The 20,714-nt window shown below is 41.7% G+C and overlaps 1 protein-coding gene across 1 annotated transcript in view; it reads left to right on the top strand.

Annotated features, from left to right (window-relative positions):
• Nucleotides 1-15,748: 15,748 nt before the first annotated feature.
• Nucleotides 15,749-20,714, top strand: part of LOC311130272 (semaphorin-6B-like) — a 151,188-nt gene continuing 146,222 nt past the window's right edge. The window contains exon 1 of the mRNA XM_084162993.1: nucleotides 15,749-15,781. Coding sequence (XP_084019119.1) covers nucleotides 15,764-15,781 — 18 coding nt within the window. The 5' untranslated portion in view covers nucleotides 15,749-15,763. The remainder of the gene's footprint in view (nucleotides 15,782-20,714) is intronic.

Below are 20,714 nucleotides of genomic sequence, written 5' to 3'. Positions count from 1 at the left end.
ACATATCTAGGCTATTTCTATGAAAGAAATCTAGTTAGGATTGTCCATAGGAAGGTAAAACGGATATTCATGATTCCCTGACATGTGGAGTTCATATGATATAAGTTCTTCACATTGCTTTAAACGCTAGAACAACGTGTATCTCTGTTTGGCTGGCAGTGGCGTGTATCCATGGATGCCAAGGGAAGCCAGGTTTCCCAAAAAAATTGACCAAGAGAAAAACATAAAATAATTTTCTGTGTTTTCATAATTTTCCTTCAATTCGCAAGAGGCTGAATGTAATTTACAAGAGCGAAACAGCGCCCCTCTTTCTCTGTATGTGTATGCCATCTATCTGATGCTGTCTGGTCAGAAAGAGCCAGTTTGGATATGGCTTTACTCCTATCACATCGCATCAAGAGAAATACATAATTGACAGAAACAACTTGAATGGTTGCATCTCGTTGTGCTGTTGTCCTCCGGTGGCTAGCTAGCTAGCTAGCTAAAATTGGCCATTTCCTAAATTAGCCATGGATGGAGATAGGGATTTGGACTTGTGGTTTTACTTAATTCTACGTACTGGCCAATGATTATAAAGGCGATTCTGATCCAACCATAAATTCATACATTGTGTCCCTGGACTGAGAAGATGGAAGTTCAATATGTAGCTAGATGTAGAAGGCTAATGTTAACTAGCTAACGTTGCCCATGAAAGGAAGTTAGGCTAGCGAGCAAGCATTTTAGCCAGGTATCCTAGGACAACAAAAACTAAAAGCATGTACTGTATGACAGTCATAGACCGTTTCCTCAACATTAAAGAGAGGAGGTTGGCATTGACATTTTTCTACAAGTAGGGTGAGTCAACATGTTTTTCTACGTGCACAAACACACGCCCGCACACACACACACACACACACACACAAATCGGAACCATGGACAGCCAAATCATATTTAGCTTACATTGATTGGACTAAATAGTTTTTGCTATATTTTAGTTGTCACTGTATTAGACTAAGCATAGGTGATTTGATGATGTTGAAATGTTGAAGTTGAAATGGTGCTGGAATAGTGGAGGCACCTCCTGTTTTCTTTGCAACTTGCGGTAACTCGCCGTGGTTCTAAATCAATAGTTGTTTAGGAGTCCGAAAATGTCGGAAACATTAACTTACTTGACCATGCTGTAGGTCATGTAACTGTTTGTTACATGCAATATGCTTTGTGGACTTCACTGGACAGAGGTTGCTCTCCAGTTTTGTGATGAAACAAAGGTGTGGTTGAATTTATTCTGCCACTGTGTCTTATTGTCTCGGCCTTAGGCCTATATATCACGGACGCAAGGCATATGAACTCTTCAGCTTATAGAGCAAACAATGCAATTATCACAACACATAGATTGTAATATGTTTGTTTTTTCTGGCTTGATTTCCCCAGTGATTTGACCCATGCACCGCTACTGGTGGCTGGCATTATGTTATCCCAGCTTGCCAGACACAATCATTTCTATTAGCATTATTTGTTATGCAGGATTCCATTTCCACAAAAACTCCCCCATTTCATTAGGAGATTTTAATCACGATAGAATATGACCCATTAGAATTTTCATTATCTGCCCTTTTATATTTTCACAGCTATTAGGCCAACATGCTGAGAGAGATTACTTTAATATTGCTATCAGAGATACTCTGAATGGCTTCCGCAGTTACATTTTGGTTCATGTTTGAAGTTAAATTAATTATGTGGTTACATTTATAATCACCAACCCTTCTGAAAGTAAACATATTCACACAGCATGCAGACATATTAACGAATGAGAGAGTGAACACAAGTCTGGTAGATGGAGAACAGTGGGGTGTCTGTGTTCCTCCTCCTCTCTCATATATATCTTATTATTAGTTTGTGTGTTTTTGGAGAGTGTGGGGATTGAATGTTCCCCAGTGTCCCCCTACTTCCTCCTCCTTCAATTTCCCCAGACTGTGTTTACCAGCATGTGCCCTGGAGGTCCGTAGTGTCATCTGTTTCTGCTTAACTCTGACTCTGCTCCACTGGATTAATTGATTGTGGCCCAAATTGTTCTGGATATTGAGTAATTTAAGATTAGGAGATAACAAGAAAATTACTGATCCCTTAGGAAAAATATAACTTTCCCTGTGCCTGAGGACATACCGTTCTAGATGAGGAGACTAAATTAGCAACAAAGCCAGGTTGCCAGGGTTGTATGGTGCAGCAGCTGTTAGTTTTATCACCAAGATTGTGTATTACCTTAGCATTACTGAAAATGTCTGGGTTAAATTAACCAACCCCAGGGTTTAACAAATCAGATCAGGATTCTTTTTTTTACCCAAACCCAATAAACTGACTAGTAATGAGGACACGTCCACCATAAAGGTTTCAAGGAAGCCCAAACAGGTAGAATTTATTAACTGTATTCTTTGCATTGGAAGATTAATTGGTCCAATATTAGGCTATCCATCAAGGGAGGCTTTGTGAGATAATTTCAGTGTGATCACTCTGCAAAGCAAAAATGCAGTACAATTATAAAGTAATGATTCATGTTTACATAAGAAACAGATGGTACAGGTGTGTTACACGAAGAACATAAAAAAATATGTTTTTTTCAAATTCTTCCCCACACTTGCATTTGATTTTTTTTTGCAAATGCAACACTTCAATGTTGTTTCTAAGGTCAAAGGAGCTGCATCTTAAATCTATTTGAATTATTTACCATCTGGCCATTTTATGCCCATTTCAAGTCTGTTTAAGTAAGATCGACCCTCTACACCATCAGCAGAAATCCTATTTCCAATGCACTGCAACATATTTCGGGCGTCCTGGCTGCAACATCAGGTTTCAGTAACATGGAACATACCATTATAAATCATCTCAAGGTTGAAACTTGATATGAACTTTTGTCCTGGCAATATATGGTGTAATAACATATTAATAAAGCGTAACCTTGGCTGAGTTGATGTAGGTCTCAGACATGAACAGGAACATAGCTTATGTGGAAGTGATATAGAGAGCAGAGGTTGACCATGCATTAGAGGCGGTCAAGTCAACCACACGCATACTGTACTGTTAGTATACTGTGGCCCTGCCTGCCTCCATCTACCCTTATCCTCTAAGAGAGTACCAGGTCATTTTCCTTTTAGCAGCAGTTCCTTTTTATACCTCCTGTTCTAATGAATAAATAAACATATTGATTAATTCTCACCAATGATTAAACATGTTTTTGGTTTAATGATGTGGCTTATCAATGCATAATGAAAACTGAAACAACTTTGAGGTTAGTGTGTCCAATACTCTCTTGCTCTTTCTAAAGGCTATTTTTCCTATTCTACTTTTGTACAATGTGTTCACATTAAAAATCATGTCTTAGAAATAGTGGATGGAAAAACTGTCCTAATTATGTACATCAGGGGGCATTAAATTAAAACATTTCAAGAAGCATGAACTCATCCTTATTCTTTTAAAATGAATACTCATCATAGTCATTAACTCAATGTATTTGGCTCTGTGTGAGTGTCCCTCTCTTGAATATTTTCAGTTATAATCACAAAGGCCTCTGTTGAGGAAGTTGGAACAGCCTGAGACTTTAAATAAGCTCCATGTTTCCAGGTTGTACGATATTGACAATATGATTCTACTGAGTCTCTGTTGGCTCTTTAAAACAACAAACTAGAAAAGCAGTGTATGAGAAACCCTAAGCCCCCAAAACAACATACAAAATGAAAAGTAACAAATAAGCCACAGTTTCCTCCCTGGGAAACAATATCCTCCTAATTTATGAATTTTCATCATGTCTGAAACACAGGCAACTCTGGAGTACCTCTGTTTATTCTAGTGTGATTATTTGGGCAGAGGGGGTTGCCAACGGGTCAGTGGCAACAGCAGCGGTGCACTGGGAACACGGGGGAAACGACTAGCCCTGAAATATACATTGTCTGGCTGGGATGTGACTGGATCTGTCCTGACAGTGATGGCCTACAACTGTGTTGTCCCCAAACAAAGGACGGATGTGTTGCAGTACGCTGCGTGACTATAGCTAGGTGAGGTACTGTAAAATAAGTCTTCCTCTATGTTGGCCCTCCTCCAATGGCGTACCGCAGTTTCGCGGAGCCCCCCACAAGGTATTTTTTGAAGGGGAAACGGCTAACTTCGTACAATTCTACACATTTTGCCATGGGGCAAAAATAAAAATGTTGTCTTTTTAAAGCGAGGCTGAGAGAATTTTGTATTTTTAAAGCTAATTTCCTGCTATTCTACACATTTTGCCATTTGGCTGAGGTAAAATTTAGCAGCGGGGGGCTATGTCCAGAATGGGGTTAAAATGGCAGCCATATTGGTCAGGGAGAAATCCAAACCAGTCTAATTGGAATGAATGGCAGTAGGCATAATCCTGGTTTTACTTATGCAGGAAAATAAAACAAATGCTTGTGATATATCAGAAATTGTGTCATAAATACAGTTTATTCAGGTTTTATACAAATTTTCTGTATAAATAACCTCTAAAATATATGTAAACAATTTTGTTTTCTTGGAAATCTGAGAGTGCTATTATATGATGCTAAGTGACTAAAATGTAAAATGTAAATGATGCAATAGCAGTACTTGTTGCATTTACAACTTGTCTAAAGTCTTATCATCTACTGATTTCAACCAGAATGTTGGCATATTGGCAGTTAATTTGAAAATGTTATGGAATAATTTCTCTAAAACTGGATGACTAGCTAGCTAACAAACATACAGTGCAGATACATTCTTAAAATTAACTATTTTACGCAAAATCTTATCACAGCACTGGCAAACCATGGTTGACCAACTCCCTGACCAAAATGGCTGACCTTTATTACATTTACATTTACATTTTAGTCATTTAGCAGACGCTCTTTATCCCATCATAAGAAGGTTAATGTCCATTCTAATATTCTAATTCCTAATTCTATGGGGGTGACTTCCAGGGGGACCCCAACACAACAACAACAACAAAAGTCCAGAGCCCGTGCCCCCCCCACCCCCCCCCCCCGTCTTGTAGGGGCTGCGGGGGTTGTGTGGTATGCCAGTGCCCTCCACCTCTTCCCCCTGTGCTGTCTTTCATCATCTCATCCCTAGCTGCATGCTCCACGCAAACCATGGCTACCATCAGAGGCGTCATGCCCCCTTAGATTTGACCGACCTGTTTAAAAAATATTGTAATTTTAAATTGTAATTTATTGTTGTTGTTTCTCTGTAATACTACTAGCCACCTGGCAATTTTATGAAGTTGGCTTTAGCTAGCCTGGATAGGCTCCCAACCTCATAACTACGCTACCGGTCAAAAGTTTTAGAACACCTACTCATTCAAGGGTTTTTCTTTATTTTTTATTATTTTCTACATTGTAGAATAATAGTGAAGATATCAAAACAATTAAATAACACATATGGAATCATGTAGTAATCAAAAAAGTGTTAAACAAATCAAAATATATTTTATATTTGAGATTCTTCAAATAGCCACCCGTTGCTTTGATGACAGCTTTGCACACTCTTGGCATTCTCTCATCCAGCTTCACCTGGAATGCTTTTCCACCAATCTTGAAGGAGTTCCCACATATGCTGAGCACTTGTTGGCTGCTTTTCCTTCACTCTGCGGTCCAACTCATCCCAAACCATCTCAATTTGGTTGAGGTCGGGGGATTGTGGAGGCCAGGTCATCTGATGCAGCACTCCATCACTCTCCTTCTTGGTAAAATAGCCCTTACACAGTCCTGTTGAAAAACAGATGATAGTCCCACTAAGCCCAAACCAGATGGGATGGCGAATCGCTGCAGAAGGCTGTGGTAGCCATGCTGGTTAAGTGTGCCTTGAATTCTAAATAGATCAAAGACAGTGTCACCAGCAAAGCACCCCCACACCATAACACCTCCTCCTCCATGCTTTACGGTGGGAAATACACATGCAGAGATCATCCGTTCACCCACACCGCGTCTCACAAAGACACGGCGGTTGGAACCAAAAATCTCAAATTTGGACTCCAGACCAAAGGACACATTTCCACCGGTCTAATGTCCATTGCTCGTGTTTCTTGGCCCAAGCAAGTCTCTTCTTCTTATTGGTGTCCTTTAGTAGTGGTTTCATTGCAGCAATTCGACCATGAAGGCCTGATTCACACAGTCTCCTCTGAACAGTTGATGTTGAGATGTGTCTGTTACTTGAAATCTGTGAAGAATTTATTTGGGCTACAATTTCTGAGGCTGGTAACTCTAATGAACATATCCTCTGCAGCAGAGGTAACTCTGGGTCTTCCATTCCTGTGGCGGTCATCATGAGAGCCATTTTCATCATAGCCCTTGATGGTTTTGCAACTGCACTTGAAGAAACTTTCAAAGATCTTGAAATTTTCCAGATTGACTGACCTTCATGTCTTAAATTAATGATGGACTGTCGTTTCTCTTTGCTTATTTGAGGCGTTTTACCAATTAGAGCTATCTTCTGTATACCCCCCATACCTTGTCACAACACAACTGATTGGCTCAAACGCATTAAGAAGGAAAGAAATTCCACAAATTAACTTTTAACAAGGCACACCTGTTAATTGAAATGCATTCCAGGTGACAAGCTCATGAAGCTGATTGAGAGAATGCCAAGAGTGTGCAAAGCTGTCATCAAGGCAAAGGGTGGCTATTTGAAGAATCTCAAATATAAAATATATTTTGATTTGTTAAACACTTTTTTGGTTACTACATGATTCCATATGTGTTATTTCATAGTTTTGATGTCTTCACTATTATTCGACAATGTAGAAAATAGTAAAAATAAAGAAAAACCTTTGAATGAGTAGGTGTTCTAAAACTTTTGACCAGTAGTGTATGTACCAAGAAGCCATTTCAAGCTATCAATCAAGTTAGAGTAGCTAGGTTGTCTAACTATCTCAGCTAGCAATTACTAAATGTATTATATAAGACTCACGTTCCTTTCAATCTTTTACCCAGATTTTCACAGAGAAGCATATTTGCATATACAGACAGCTCAAGAGGTATAATTAGAGATACAGAAAAATAAACATATTTCTGGCATAGATTTAAGCATAATGATCCTCACGGACAATGCCCCTCTCAGAGAAATAACAAGGTCATCCAGCCTGGTCAGACATCAGAAGCAGAACACTTTTATCAGCTCTGGACGTCTACTAATAGAAAATCACCAGTAATTGCATTAGCATTAGTAAAGCTCTAGTTAATACCCAATGGAGAATATATCCATTGTAAAGTGGGTCATTATACCTGTTGATTCAATTTATGCATGTGCTTATAATTATGGGCAACAGTCAGGATAAATCAGGGCTGTGCAAGAGAAATTATGTATGAGAGTAATGGACAATTCCCTTTTCTGTTTCTCTATGCTGTGTGTAAAGAAACATGGCAATGGCGTCTATTACTCATTTCACAGTTTTGTTTACGAAGCATGTGACAAATAAAATGTCAGTTGATTTGATTTGAGCACCCTTAGCTGCGTTGGCAGAATATGGTGACCGGCGTATGGGCGGATGGGTGTGTCGAAAGGAGTGGGTGTATGGAAAGAGAATCAGCTAATTGGGCGGATTTGTTGCCACTCAAGACTGTTGAGCCGGCGACCAGTGCACTGGTGTATAGACGTGACTGCTGATCTGAGGTGCTTCATACTGGGCAGCTGTATCATGGTGGTGTCGCCGGCAATAGATAATGTGGCCATTTTTTTTCCCTGCCATGATTTTATTTCAAGTAGGATAGGAGCCTACACAAGACATAACTAATATTGATAACCATCTAGATGTCACCTTGATACATACATAGTCTACTACTCAATGGGGAGGGCATGAATGGCAACAACACAGGGACACAGTGCCCTTCGCTCCCGCTTGCAAGAACTACTGTGGCACACTCAGCTCTCGACCTGTCCAGGGTGTCCAGCCTCATGCTCAGGTTCTTGTGCCTCCTGAACATTTTCCACCATGTCTTCCCTACTGGTGAGATTGTCTCCTCTGGGTACCGAAACCTAGAATAGAATAGAATATAACTTAATTGTTCATCCAGAATGAAAATTTGTATTTTGGCATCATCATACACATACACATTTAAGTCACACACATTGAGAACAGTCAGTCCAGTATTCTGCATACACTAACACATAAAACACCAAATACCTGCATATTTTGTCGGCGTAATTCATCAGCCTCTGTCTGGTGAAGGGGAAGATACAGTACTGCACCAGATAATTTTCATTCTCTGGTGCAAGCAATGTGGATGGTCCACGCTTGACAACATTCAGCTGTTTTCATGATATGATATGTATTATCTAACACTTACAAGTTCTTTATTTCTCATTACTAAGTAGTCCTATCAACATTTAGCAAGTAAGCTATCAACATTAGTAAAACCATTAGCTATATTTTAGAGGTTAAAAGTTTGATATAAAATTATTTGTGGTCTGTCGCGTATGTCGAATTTTATGATTTGCAGCATATCCCACAAAATGTAAATACATAATTTAAAAAAACACTCTCATAACCTAACTTAACTTACATGAATTGTAATGAAAATTGGTGGTCAACTAGCTTGACGGGTGTATTTAGTCGCAAAACGTTCAAATTAAAATGAGGATGATTATGGCAGGGTTCAAAGACAGGCAATAGAGAGAGTAAGAGAGGGAGCACTGGCACCGCCCATCGGGGGTGGATGGGCTGGTGCATTTTTAGCACAGTGGGCCTGTCTAACTAGTTTTTTTGTTGTTGCACAAAATGATCATTCTCTGGCTAATAATGGGGGCCGGTGTGGGGACCTACAGGAAAAAAATAGTCTGATGTGTTTGAAATGCCAGGGCCAATTTCTGGTCCCAGTCCGCCCATGCCGCCCATGTACTGTAGAGGCAGGGAGAGGAGGAGCAGGTCATCAGGTGAGAATTTGATTTATAAGGCACTATCAGTTCAACTCCTCGTCTTTGCTGACTGTAGCCCAAGTGCTATAACACATGTTGTTGCCTACATTCTGATTTAATTGATTGTCATGGCAGGGGTATGAGACAGTAAAGAGAGAAAGGGTACTGCCATATTGAAGCAGGGAGAGGACGAAAAGGTCATCAGGTGAGAATTTGAGTTATAAGGCAGTCTGATAGGGTATGTTGCACAGCTATTTACATTGCACACAGATTGGAACTATCGGTTCAACTCATCTTTGCTAACTGTAGCCCAAGTCCTATAACAAATGTTGTTGCCTGCATTCTGATTTCATTTGGTTGTCATGTAGGTTGAAGACGTGGCTGCGCTCTACTATAACAAAAAGCAAATTGAACCATGTTGCCGTCTGTCATATCCACCAGGAAAAGCTGGATACTATAGATAGGAAAACAATATGCCAGAATGTTATTGCTGGCAGTGACAGGCGTAAACAGGTATTTGGTGCATTTAAGTGAATTGAGACTGTCCTCATCTTAAGTGAATTGAGTATGTCCATTACATGAAATCCAAATCCAAATCCATTTAAATTACAGGTTGTAATGCAACAAAATAGGAAAAACGCCAAGGGGGATTAATACTTTTGCAAGACACTGTATATGCCCTCCAACCGGTTATTGACTGTTATTGAATGTGTATGTTTTTTATTTAATGGTGAATGACAATGAGTTGTTGCTATGTATTTTTGAAGTCTTGCTTGAGCATGATGCCATACTGATTGGTATATTTTGAAGTCTACTGCTTGAGCATTTTATTCCATATGGAAGAGTTATATTTTGATTGTCACGTAATCATTTTATGAATTAATATTCCAATTAAATTGTGTAACCAAGTAAGAATTTTCTGAACTCAGATTGCCTCGACTCCTATGGGTGCCGCCATCTTTATGCACCTCCGCTATTGGGAATAAGAAATTAGTTATTCAAGACCATGTACTAGCCAAGCATGGTGAAGGGTACAAAGATAGAAAATGGGTTTTGACATTTAAATGTACTTAAAGAAGGGGTGTGGTGGTGACTTTCTGAACTGCTAAGAAGAAGAACACAGTTTAAAGTAATATAGAAAAATATTGGTATTTCAGTTGTGATTGGGGTATATTGACCAAATTATCAGGAGTTCTTTTTATGTATTTTCCAATCAAAATTAACCAGAAACCACCATTTCAAAGCTATTAAAAAAAAATTATACAGTGTATTCGGAAAGTATTCAGACCCCTTGACTTTTTCCACATTAATCGACACACAATACCCCATAATGACAAAGCGAAAACATGTTTTTAGAAATGTTTCCAAATTCATGAAAAATAAAAAACAGAAATACCTTATTTACATAAGTATTCAGACCCTTTGCTATAAGAGTCGAAATTGAGCTCAGGTGCATCCTGTTTCCATTGACCATCCTTGATTGGAGTCCACCTGTGGTAAATTGAATGGGCATGATTTGGAAAGGCACACACCTGTCTATATAAGGTCCCACAGTTGACAGTGAATGTCAGAGAAAAAACCAAGCCATGAGCTCCGAGACAGGATTGTGTCGAGGCACAGATCTGGGGAAGGGTATCATACATTTCTGCAGCATTGAAGGTCCCCAAGAACACAGTGTCCTCCATCATTCTTAAATGGAAGAAGTTTGGAACCACCAAGACTCTTCCTAGAGCTGGCCGCCCGGCCAAACTGAGCAATCGGGGAAGAAGGGCCTTGGTCAGGGAGGTGACCAAGAACCCGATGGTCACTCTGACAGCGCTCCAGAGTTCCTCTGTGGAGATGGGAGAACCTTCCAGAAGGACAACAATCTCCACCAATCAGGCCTTTATGGTAGAGTGGCCAGACGGAAGCCATTCCTCAGTAAAAGGCACATGACAGCCCGCTTGGAGTTTGCCAAAAGGCACCTAAAGACTCTCAGACCTTGAGAAACAAAATTCTCTGGTCTGATGAAACCAAGATTGAACTTTGGCCTGAATGCCAAACATCACGCCTGGAGGAAACCTGGCACCATCCCTACGGTGAAGCATGGTGGTGGCAGCATCAGGCTGTGGGAATGTTTTTCAGCGGCAGGGACTGGGAGACTAGTCAGGATCAAGGGAAAGATAAATGGAGCAAATGGAGCATAGAGATCCTTGATGAAAACCTGCTCCAAAGCGCTCAGGACCTCAGACTGGGGCGAAGGTTCACCTTCCAACAGGACAACGACCCTAAGCACACAACCAAGACAACGCAGGAGTGGCTTCGGGACAAGTCTCTGAATGTCCTTGGGTGGCCCAGCCAGAGCCCGGACATGAACCCGATCAAACATCTCTGGAGAGACCTGAAAATAGCTGTGCAGCGACGCTCCCCATGCAACCTGACAGAGCTTGAGAGGATCTGCAGAGAAGAATGGGAGAAACTCTGCAAATGCAAATATTTCCGGGGGGTTTTCAATATAAATGTGCAAAAATGTCTAAAAACCGGTTTTTGCTTTGTCATTATGGGGTATTGTATGTAGATTTATGAGGGGAAAAAACAATTTAATCAATTTTAGAATAAGGCTGTAACGTAACAAAATGTGGAAAAAGTCAAGAGGTCTGAATACTTTCCGAATGCACTGTACTGTATATCATGGGGGAATGCCCCGTACCACTCTAGAGGGGTGTTGACACTGGAACCCATTGATGCTGACCTTGAACCCCACAATATCCAACACAAAGTTACGCCCTACATGACACATAACAACTTCACCAATGTCTGAGTGGTTTTGATTGGATCTTCCTTTTATCAAATACGGCATCAGATCACAAGGAGAGATGGAGATAGGCAGATGGAGACTGCTGGTCAACTTGTTACAGCATATAATCCAATTGAACCTGATCACATTAACTTATTATATCTCAGTATCTTTGCCCATAGCTGAACTACTGTATGTTTTTACCTCTCTGAGGACAATGTGTTTTTAGTGCTCATACTAGCTAGTTGGTAGAGCATGGCGCTTGCAACGCCAGGGTTGTGGGTTCGTTTCCCACGGGGGGCCAGTATGAAAATGTATGCACTCACTAACTGTAAGTCGCTTTGGATAAGAGTGTCTGCTAAATGACTAAAATGTAAATGTTATACTACAAAATTGAGTAGGCCGATCTACATTGACAATAGCCAATGAACTATGCATTATTAACATCATATCCTTTGCCATGATGACACCTGCCCTATGGGTTCATTCATATCAGGCACATTCTGCAGCAGAAGAACAATAATTACTGCTGTATTCAGTACTGATCTAGTTTTAGCATCTCCTCTCCTCTTAGAGGAAGCCTGCACTGCATTGCCCTGCCCCTTCTCCCCACGTTGTGAAAGATTAAAAAGCGCAGTATTCTCCATCAAAGGTCACGATTTTTGCTAAGCCATTTCATTTTCCCATCCCACTCAGCTCTTGTCTTATCTAGCGCAGGTCTACAGCGATCTGCCTGCCTGCTCCGAGACACTGTGTGGGATGAAAGGGAGGAAGAACAAAACATGTTTTTTGTTTATTTATTTATTGTCAGTTCCCCATTCTCCTCCGTCCTTGACAAGAGATCAAATAGACCAAATGAACTGAAGCTCAATTTTTCTGCTGAATTCGGCGCAAAGTTTCTTTGTCCTAATTTATTAATTTGAAAAAAGCTTAAGGAGTCCAGTCCAGAGAATACCACATCAGACTGAAATTGCAAGTGTACTTGCCTTACTTGCCCTTCAGAATGTTAGGAAATAAAACACACATGCGCACACACACACACACAAACACACAAACACACACACACACACACTCGCTTAGTAAAACGTTTTCATGAAAGGCTAGCCCACCAGAGCATATCCTTACAGCCATACTTTACATTTTAATTGATTTAAGTGTCCTCGGGTCACTGTAACATTTAAAGTGACTGGCCTGTTTAACACAGATGGGATATTACCTTGTGGAGACCTTAGTTTAGGCTGCGATCCTATCCTCCTATCAAACCTGCTCTTCTCAGGTGTGCTGTGTGTCTGTGAGAGAAGAACTCATCACTATTCAGGCCCTGGCACAAGCATTGCACTGCTTGAATAATGATGCTGCTGCTTGCCCTGTCCTCTGCTGTGTGGGTGCAGTGATCCATTGGGCTGTTTTCTATAGTCCTACCAGGAAATATACTCTTACAGGAAACTTAGCCTGTACATTGAGTGGTACTTTGGCAGCTGCCTTTACACGGTCATGACACAAGTTGTTAATCAGGAAAACTAGTTGACTAATGGTATACAGTGGTTTCAGAATGTTCATACCCTTTGACTTATTCCACATTTTGTTGTGTTACAGCCTGAATTCAAAATGGATGTAAAAAAAATAAGTGAAAACATGTTTTTAGAAAAAGAAATTGCTAATTTACTGAAAATGAAATACAGAAATATCTAATTTACATAAGTATTCACCCCCCTGAGTCAATACTTTGTAGAAGCACATTTGGCAGCTATTACAGCTGTGAGTCTTTCTGGGTAAATCTCTAAGAGCTTTCCACACCTGGATTGTGCAACATTTGCCCATTATTCTTTTCAAAATTCTTCAAACTCTGTCAAATTGATTTTTGATCAATGCTAGACAACCATTGTCAGGTCTTGCCATAGATTTTCAAGTAGATTTAAGTCAAAACTGTAACTCGCCCCTTCAGGAACCTTTTCACTGTCTTCTTGGGAAGCAACTCCAGTGTAGATTTGGCCTTGTGATTTAGGCTATTGTCCTGATGAAAGGTGAATTCATCTCCCAGTGTCTGGTGGAAAGCAGAGTGAACCAGGTTTTCCTCTAGGATTTTTCCTGTGCTTAGCTCTATTACGTTTATTTTTTATCCGGAAAAACACCCCAGTCTTGAACGATTACAAGCATACCCATAACATGATGCAGCCACCACTATGCTTGAAAATATGGAGAGTGGTACTCAGTAATGTGCTGTATTGGATTTGCTCCAAACATAACACATTGTATTCAGGACATAAAGGCATTTCTTTGCCACATTTTTAGCAGTATTACTTTAGTGCCTTGTAGCAAACAGGATGCATGTTTTGGAATATGTTATTCTGTACAGGCTTCCTTCTTTTCACTCTGTCAATTAGGTTAGTATTGTGGAGTAACTACAATGTTGTTGATCCATCCTCAGCTTTCTCCTATTAGAGCCATTAAACTCTGTAACTGTTTTAAAGTCATAATTGGCCTCATGGTGAAATCCCTGAGCGGTTTCCTTTCTCTCCGGCAACTGAGTTAGGAAGGACACCTGTATCTTTTTAGTGACTTGGTGCATTGATACACCATCCAAAGTGTAATTCATAACTTCACCATACAGTAAAAGGATATTCAGTGTTTGCTTTTTTCTTTTATCCATCTACTAATATGTGCCCTTCTTTGTGAGGCATTGGAAAACCTCCCTGGTCTTTGTGCTTGAATCTGTGCTTGAAATTCACTGTTTGACTGAGGGACCTTAAAGATAATTGTATGTGTGGGGTACAGAGATGAGGTAGTCATTCAAAAATCAAGTTTAACACTATTATTGCACACAGAGTGAGTCAATCCAATTTATTATGTGACTTGTTAAGCACATTTTTACTCCTGAACTTTTTTAGGCTTGCCATAACAAAGGGGTTGAATACTTATTGACTCAAGACATTTCAGCTTTTCATTTTATATTAATTTGTAAAAAATGTCAAACAACATCATTCCACTTTGACATTATGGGGTCAATGACAAAAAATCTAAATGTAATCCATTTTAAATTCAGGCTATAACACAACCAAATGTGGTCCTCTGTAGCTCAATTGGTAGAGCATGGCGCTTGTAACAGCAGGGTAGTGGGTTCGATCCCCGGGACCACCCATACGTAAAAATGTATGCACACATGACTGTAAGTCGCTTTGGATAAAAGCGTCTGCTAAATGGCATATTATTATATTATAAAAAGTCAAGGGTGTGAATACTTTCTGAAGGCACTGTATGCCTATACTCAATCAGCTGATCTAAACAATAGTTTGTATCATGACAGTGTAGTTCGGTACTATAAACTAACATCAGCTGTCATGGCTGCGTATTATATCTGTTATGGCAGTGTTATAATAGTGTTAGGTTAATATATTTGGCTAATGTCTATCAGATTTTTTTACTAGAAAATATGTGCTGCATTAGCACCATCAAGAGATTATATAGTTTGACCTAGGACACAAAGTTTTCTGTTCATACTTGACATATCGAAAAATGTCCTTAGAATTCTATAATTAATGTTTTTTGGAAAGTGGTAAATCATATTATGCTATCCATCAGAGGATATTCATCGAGCATGATACAATATAACCTTTTCGAGAGCGGGCTCTAGCAGATAGTTTGAAGACTCCAAAAGTCCCATCTGACTATTTGGAACTCATTCCTTATTGTTCTTCTGGAGTTACAAAGAGGCCCATGCCTACAATTGATTGATATGATGTTTATTGTTTAATTTAAGAATAAAATAATTTGCCTAATTAAACATGATTGTCTATTAATCAATTCCATTCCTGTAACTGCGTAATTCTGCTTCAGGTTTTGTTATCGCCTCGTTTTCTGTCCCTGTGGGTGACAGGAGGGAGCAGTAGCCTACTGAATATTCTGTATTCCACCGCTTGTAAAGAAACACCCTGTGATCTTCCTACCTTCACAAAGCTTCTGAGGGGTAAGCTACAGAAAGAATATCTATTTTTCATAAACTGATGAATGGGAGTTTTCTCCCCGCAGAATCCTGAAGCATAAGCATACTGAAAAGGGGCGCATAGCAAACTGATGAACAGCCCTTTCTCTCAATGAGACCCGAAGTGAAAAGACGCAGCAATGAATGACATTCTACTGGCAAGAGCAGCAGTCGTGCGCAGCTACATCGAGCACAAAATAACTATTGTGGGGATAGATGATTGATAACGCAACTGCTATAGCGCAGGCCGGGAGAGCGAAACAGATGTAATTTTCTTATGGTACAGCTGGTTCAGTGCCACTGGGTGCTGCATGGATTGTTATTGCAATCAGTCCTTCTACATCAGCCACTGCTACCAGCAATCCCAAATTACTTAGGAATTCCGGACGGCTGTCTGAGGAGCAATATTGCTGCAGAGCTCTACGGGAATGCCATGTGTCGTGGCGCGACATAAGAACCGCTTTGTGGTGTCTTCTCCACCCGGGACAGGTGGTGTTGTGTGTGCTGGGGGTTAGTGGGGGTATATGGATACACAACCCGAGAGACAGTTGTCTTAGGGATGTCACGCCGCCGTACGGGATCAGTTTTTTCCAGAGACAAGTGCGACAGAGAAGAGTAGTAGTTTACAAACGACGTTGGGATTGACGAAAACCTCGGAGCTCTCTCTCCTCTTCTTACATACTGGATATTAATCCAGCGGACATCAGACTGTGTGGAGGCAAGAACTGTGTAATCGTCGCGTTCCGGGCGCACCTTTTACTCGACAATCAGCGGTAAGTGAGCGGAGCTGTCCAACGTTGGGGTCCGGTGGTTGAGGGTGGTGGTGCGCGCTATGGGACATTGCCTCCGGTCGCAACGTGCCGATGCTTTGGGTATAGTGGTGTTCCGAACATAATGAAATGTGATGCATTGTGATGGGTTTGAAAACGTCTGAATCGAATGTGGGGAACATACTTGAAATTATACGGCATTTGCCATCAGATGAGTGTCACCAACCAGCCACACATGTCGACACAAATAATTGTGACATAATTATAGGCTACACTTTTGTTCAATAGCCTAATATTACCTGGATCTTCTAGCATTGTGTAGTTTCTCGACTTCATACTGCGTAGCTCCATGTCCAAGCCATATACCGTTTTTTTTGTAACAGACAGACAGTACGATTTATTAATTGTTGACTATAAGAAGGTATGCTAATGTCTATGACTTCCATATTTATTAGGAAAGTAACTGACACTGCATTGTTTTGCTATTTTCAAAAGAATGTGCAATAGCAGGCTATGATAATGTATTTTCCCAACTAGCCTACTGTTACAATGAATTGAACACTAAAATTGTATTATTATTATTATTATTATTAGGAGTATTATTATTATTATTATTATTGATTACATGTAATACAAAAATGTAAATGCACAAAAATGACTCCTTTTACTCTTCTCTCACATGAAGAGTTCAGTAGCTATGAGAGCAGCAGCCCTCTCTGTGACTGCTGTGATTGGTGTGTCTGTCTAGTGGCGCTGCTGGTGGTTGTGTATGCTGCTCTGTGATCCTGTCCAAGGCCCCGGTGTCGCTACACCCGTCCTCCCCTCGGGCTCCTCTCTGTCCCTTTCCCTCTGTCCCTCTCTTTCTGCAGCAGCTGCTGCTGCCTTTACAGTACACTGAGTTTGCTGTCTGGCTAGTGTCAAAATCAAATTCGAGTTTTTATGTGAGGGCTAACTCTGAATTGCTGACACTGAGCTCCCCAACGTTTCTTCTTTTGGGAGAAAGCTGCAGGTTTTTGTTGTGCTCCCGGTTTCAAATTCAAATTGCCTTTGAGCTGCCTTTTGTTGGGCACTGCGGTTTGTGGACTGGAAAGGGAGAAAAGTAAGTGAAGTCCCCAAGGGTCAGAGCATTCCAATAATGAGCCCAAGTGTGAGAGATGATAGGAGAGCTGGAGAGAAAAGGGGGCTAGGTAGAGGAGACAGTTTTGTGAAAGATATAGCCAAGGGAATAGCACAAGCCCTCCCCTCACTCTCATGTGTCAATCAGGCTCTAAGGACAAGGGGCTCTTTAATATCCCCTGAAAGCCCTCTCTCTCTCACTGGACTCTGCCACAGGTTGCAGACCTTACCTACCTTCTCTAACCTACTCTCCTGATGCCCAGATGCTGGGCTATTGTTCTACAGTCCCAGCCTCATGCCGTTGTTTTCTTTGCCTGTGTGTAGAGAGAGAGAGAAATTTAGAAAATAGAAAAAGAATAGAGAAGTAGTAAAAATGGGAGAAACGCGAAGAAAAGAGAGAGGGGAGGGCTGCTGGCTGCAGCTGGCTAATGATTCATCTGTTGGTGCTGTGTTGTGTTGCGTGCTGTGCGTTCTCCTGGCTAGGGAGTTTCTCTCCCACACCTCTCTCCCGGCTAATGCCTTCGACCTCCTCTTGTACACTCATCATCCCACTAGCACTGATTACAGAATAAATATCATAAGGAATACATTAGGTGAGAAGAACAGAGGAAATACCTGTCTGATAAACGCTGCGATCTCCTCATTGTACGTTCAGTTTTAATTTCCTCAAGAGCCGAGGAGGATGCATTAAATAAGAGCAAACAGACCCCTATCAGTAGGCCTATGGTTACTTTATACACTCTCGCTGCTCCAAGGTGGTGTTGATTTCGCTCTTTTTTGTGCAATGCTTTCCTATTCTCCAGTGCTCCTCACAGTTGAACAAACTGACCAGTGAAGCTCAACTAATCCCCAGCAAGCAGAGCACAGTGATTTATTATAAAGTTACTTAATTTGGAGAGATCCACAACTTCCCTCCCTACTTCCCTCCCTGCACTCTGGGCCAAAGAACCCCTACTGCTCTCATTGTGGAATTCTCAATGATCAACTCATTTACAGGATCTGTCTGAGTGTGGTTGTAAGTGGGAGAAAGAAAAAGAGGAGGAGAATTTGTTTGTCACAGTCTGTTAGTTTTCCTGTGTGTGTGTGTGTGTGTGTGCGTCTGTGCACCTAAATGTGTGTGTGTTTGTCTTTCTCTCTGCCCCTGTGTGTGTGTGTGATTCAGTGCCGTCCAGGATTTGTTGAATGGGGGCCCTGTTAGTACCCTCTCCATTCTCTAACAGTCGCGCACGCCGGCACCCCCTAGAGCAAGTGTTGTGCCTACTGTGCTAAAATAACAGGTGCCCCTGTCCTGTCGCAGGAGGACTTAATCCCCGCCACCCCCTCCTGGGGATTACGTCACCTGGCCAGAGGAGCCCGATCACATGCTCTGTGAGAGAACTGGCGACATCTCCACCACCCTCTGACTGATTGCCTAATACCAATACTATTGAGCTGCCTGCCTGGGGGCCCCAAGGCTAACCTGCTCTGCCGCCCCTCCCTCTCCCTCTCACCCCCTCTCCCTCCTCTGGACCTTGATGTCAGGCCCTCCCAAGCAGTGTGGTCTCTGTGGGTTGTCAGGAGAATGACACTGCCCACTGGGACTGAATGGGACAAATTGACCATAACAATGTTCCCACTTAGCATGTGAAGTGAGGAGAAAGGGAAGGTGAAAGAGAGGCTTGGTGAGTGGCAGGCCGTGCTGCAGAGAGCAGCGCGAGGAGTGGACAGACGGGGCTCCTGTTGCATGAATCAGCAGTGCCTTGTATTCTATCCATCTGACCTCGCCATTTACGCCCGGCACACAGCAGCCCTCCGCTGCTCCCGCTGTTTATGTTCGCCCAAGGTTAGTACTGGGGTTGCTATGGCAGCAGGATAAAAAGGTTAGCCGGTGACCCCTGGAGCCTTTATTCCCAGGGTCCAATGGGCTTGCAGGGTGGTGGCTGCCGCTGACCTGTGGAGAGGTGCGGCTGGATAATTTGTATATCTAGTGCAATACCAAAGCAAGGCAGGAGGATAAATGAGTTCAAAGAGAACGTCCCCTGAAATAGTCAATAATGAGAGCTCTTTCATTTTCCCTCAACAGCTTTCACATTGCTGCTCTCTCTCGTTTTGAGTCATTTGTCTTCTATGTTTTAATTTGCTGTCTGTGGCCTCTGAAAAGGCTCAGAGAAGGTGAAGGGTATCTGTTACATAAACCTGGGATGATGGTGGAGCACAATGCTACAGTCTCACTGAGGACTGACTAGGCTAGCTGTTGAATAAAGATCCTCCTATATGGTTAATATACAGTATTACTTCGCCATGAAAATCATTCCATGGCTTTGGCGGAATGCTTTTCACGGCCTGTTTGCTTGTCATTGAAGCGTTTTCACATGGCTCTCTCCCCTCGGTGCATGAGGCTGGTTGGTCGTGTGTGTGCGACCGCTGACATCGCCGTTGTAGCGTATAGAGATTTGTTAACGAGGGGAGAGACTAATGAGGGGCCACCGCAAGGAGAGATGGGGACAGATTGGTCCCCCTATACTCTACACACACCCACACACACACACACACACACACACACACACACACACACACACACACACACACACACACACACACACACACACACACACACACACACACACACACACACACACACACACACACACACACACACACACACACACACACACACACACACACACACACACACACACAATGAGGGGGATTGCAAGGAGCCTGGCTCTTTCTAATTGTGTTGGTGCTGACTAACAGGTCCTTGTTGTTGGATGTGGAGGAAGTGGAAGTGATTGTACAGAGAAACAATGACACAGACATCCTGAGTCACACTTCAAACATCACCAGCACAGTGTTAAGCTGTGGAAGTATGCCCTGTAGGCCCACGGATATGATGCTCCTCATTTATATCAGCTTTGGGTTTTAGGGACTATATACTTAGATTGCTCTCCCCGATAGTTTTATGTTTGCTGAGAAACTGTGAGATTGTGCTTGTTTGTCGTTCTTTGCCTAGGGACTCCTCTTGCTGTTGTCCGTGTACTGTAGTCTACCAGTAGGTACTGTGGTTCTCTTCATTACCGGGCCATTCTGTTCCTCTCTGCCTGCCTGCCTGTATTGCTGTATTTATTTTCTTATGCATAGTGCCACTTGTTTTCTGCTTTGAAGTAATTAACGGCTTACTGCATTCTGTGACCCGGGGGATCCAGTCATGCGTGAGGCAGTCATG

This window comes from Coregonus lavaretus (genome assembly GCF_964263955.1).
Source record: "Coregonus lavaretus genome assembly, chromosome: 6".
NCBI lineage: Eukaryota > Metazoa > Chordata > Actinopteri > Salmoniformes > Salmonidae > Coregonus > Coregonus lavaretus.
Note: the sequence above shows the minus strand (reverse complement) of the source record. Positions and strands in the feature narration are given on the sequence as shown.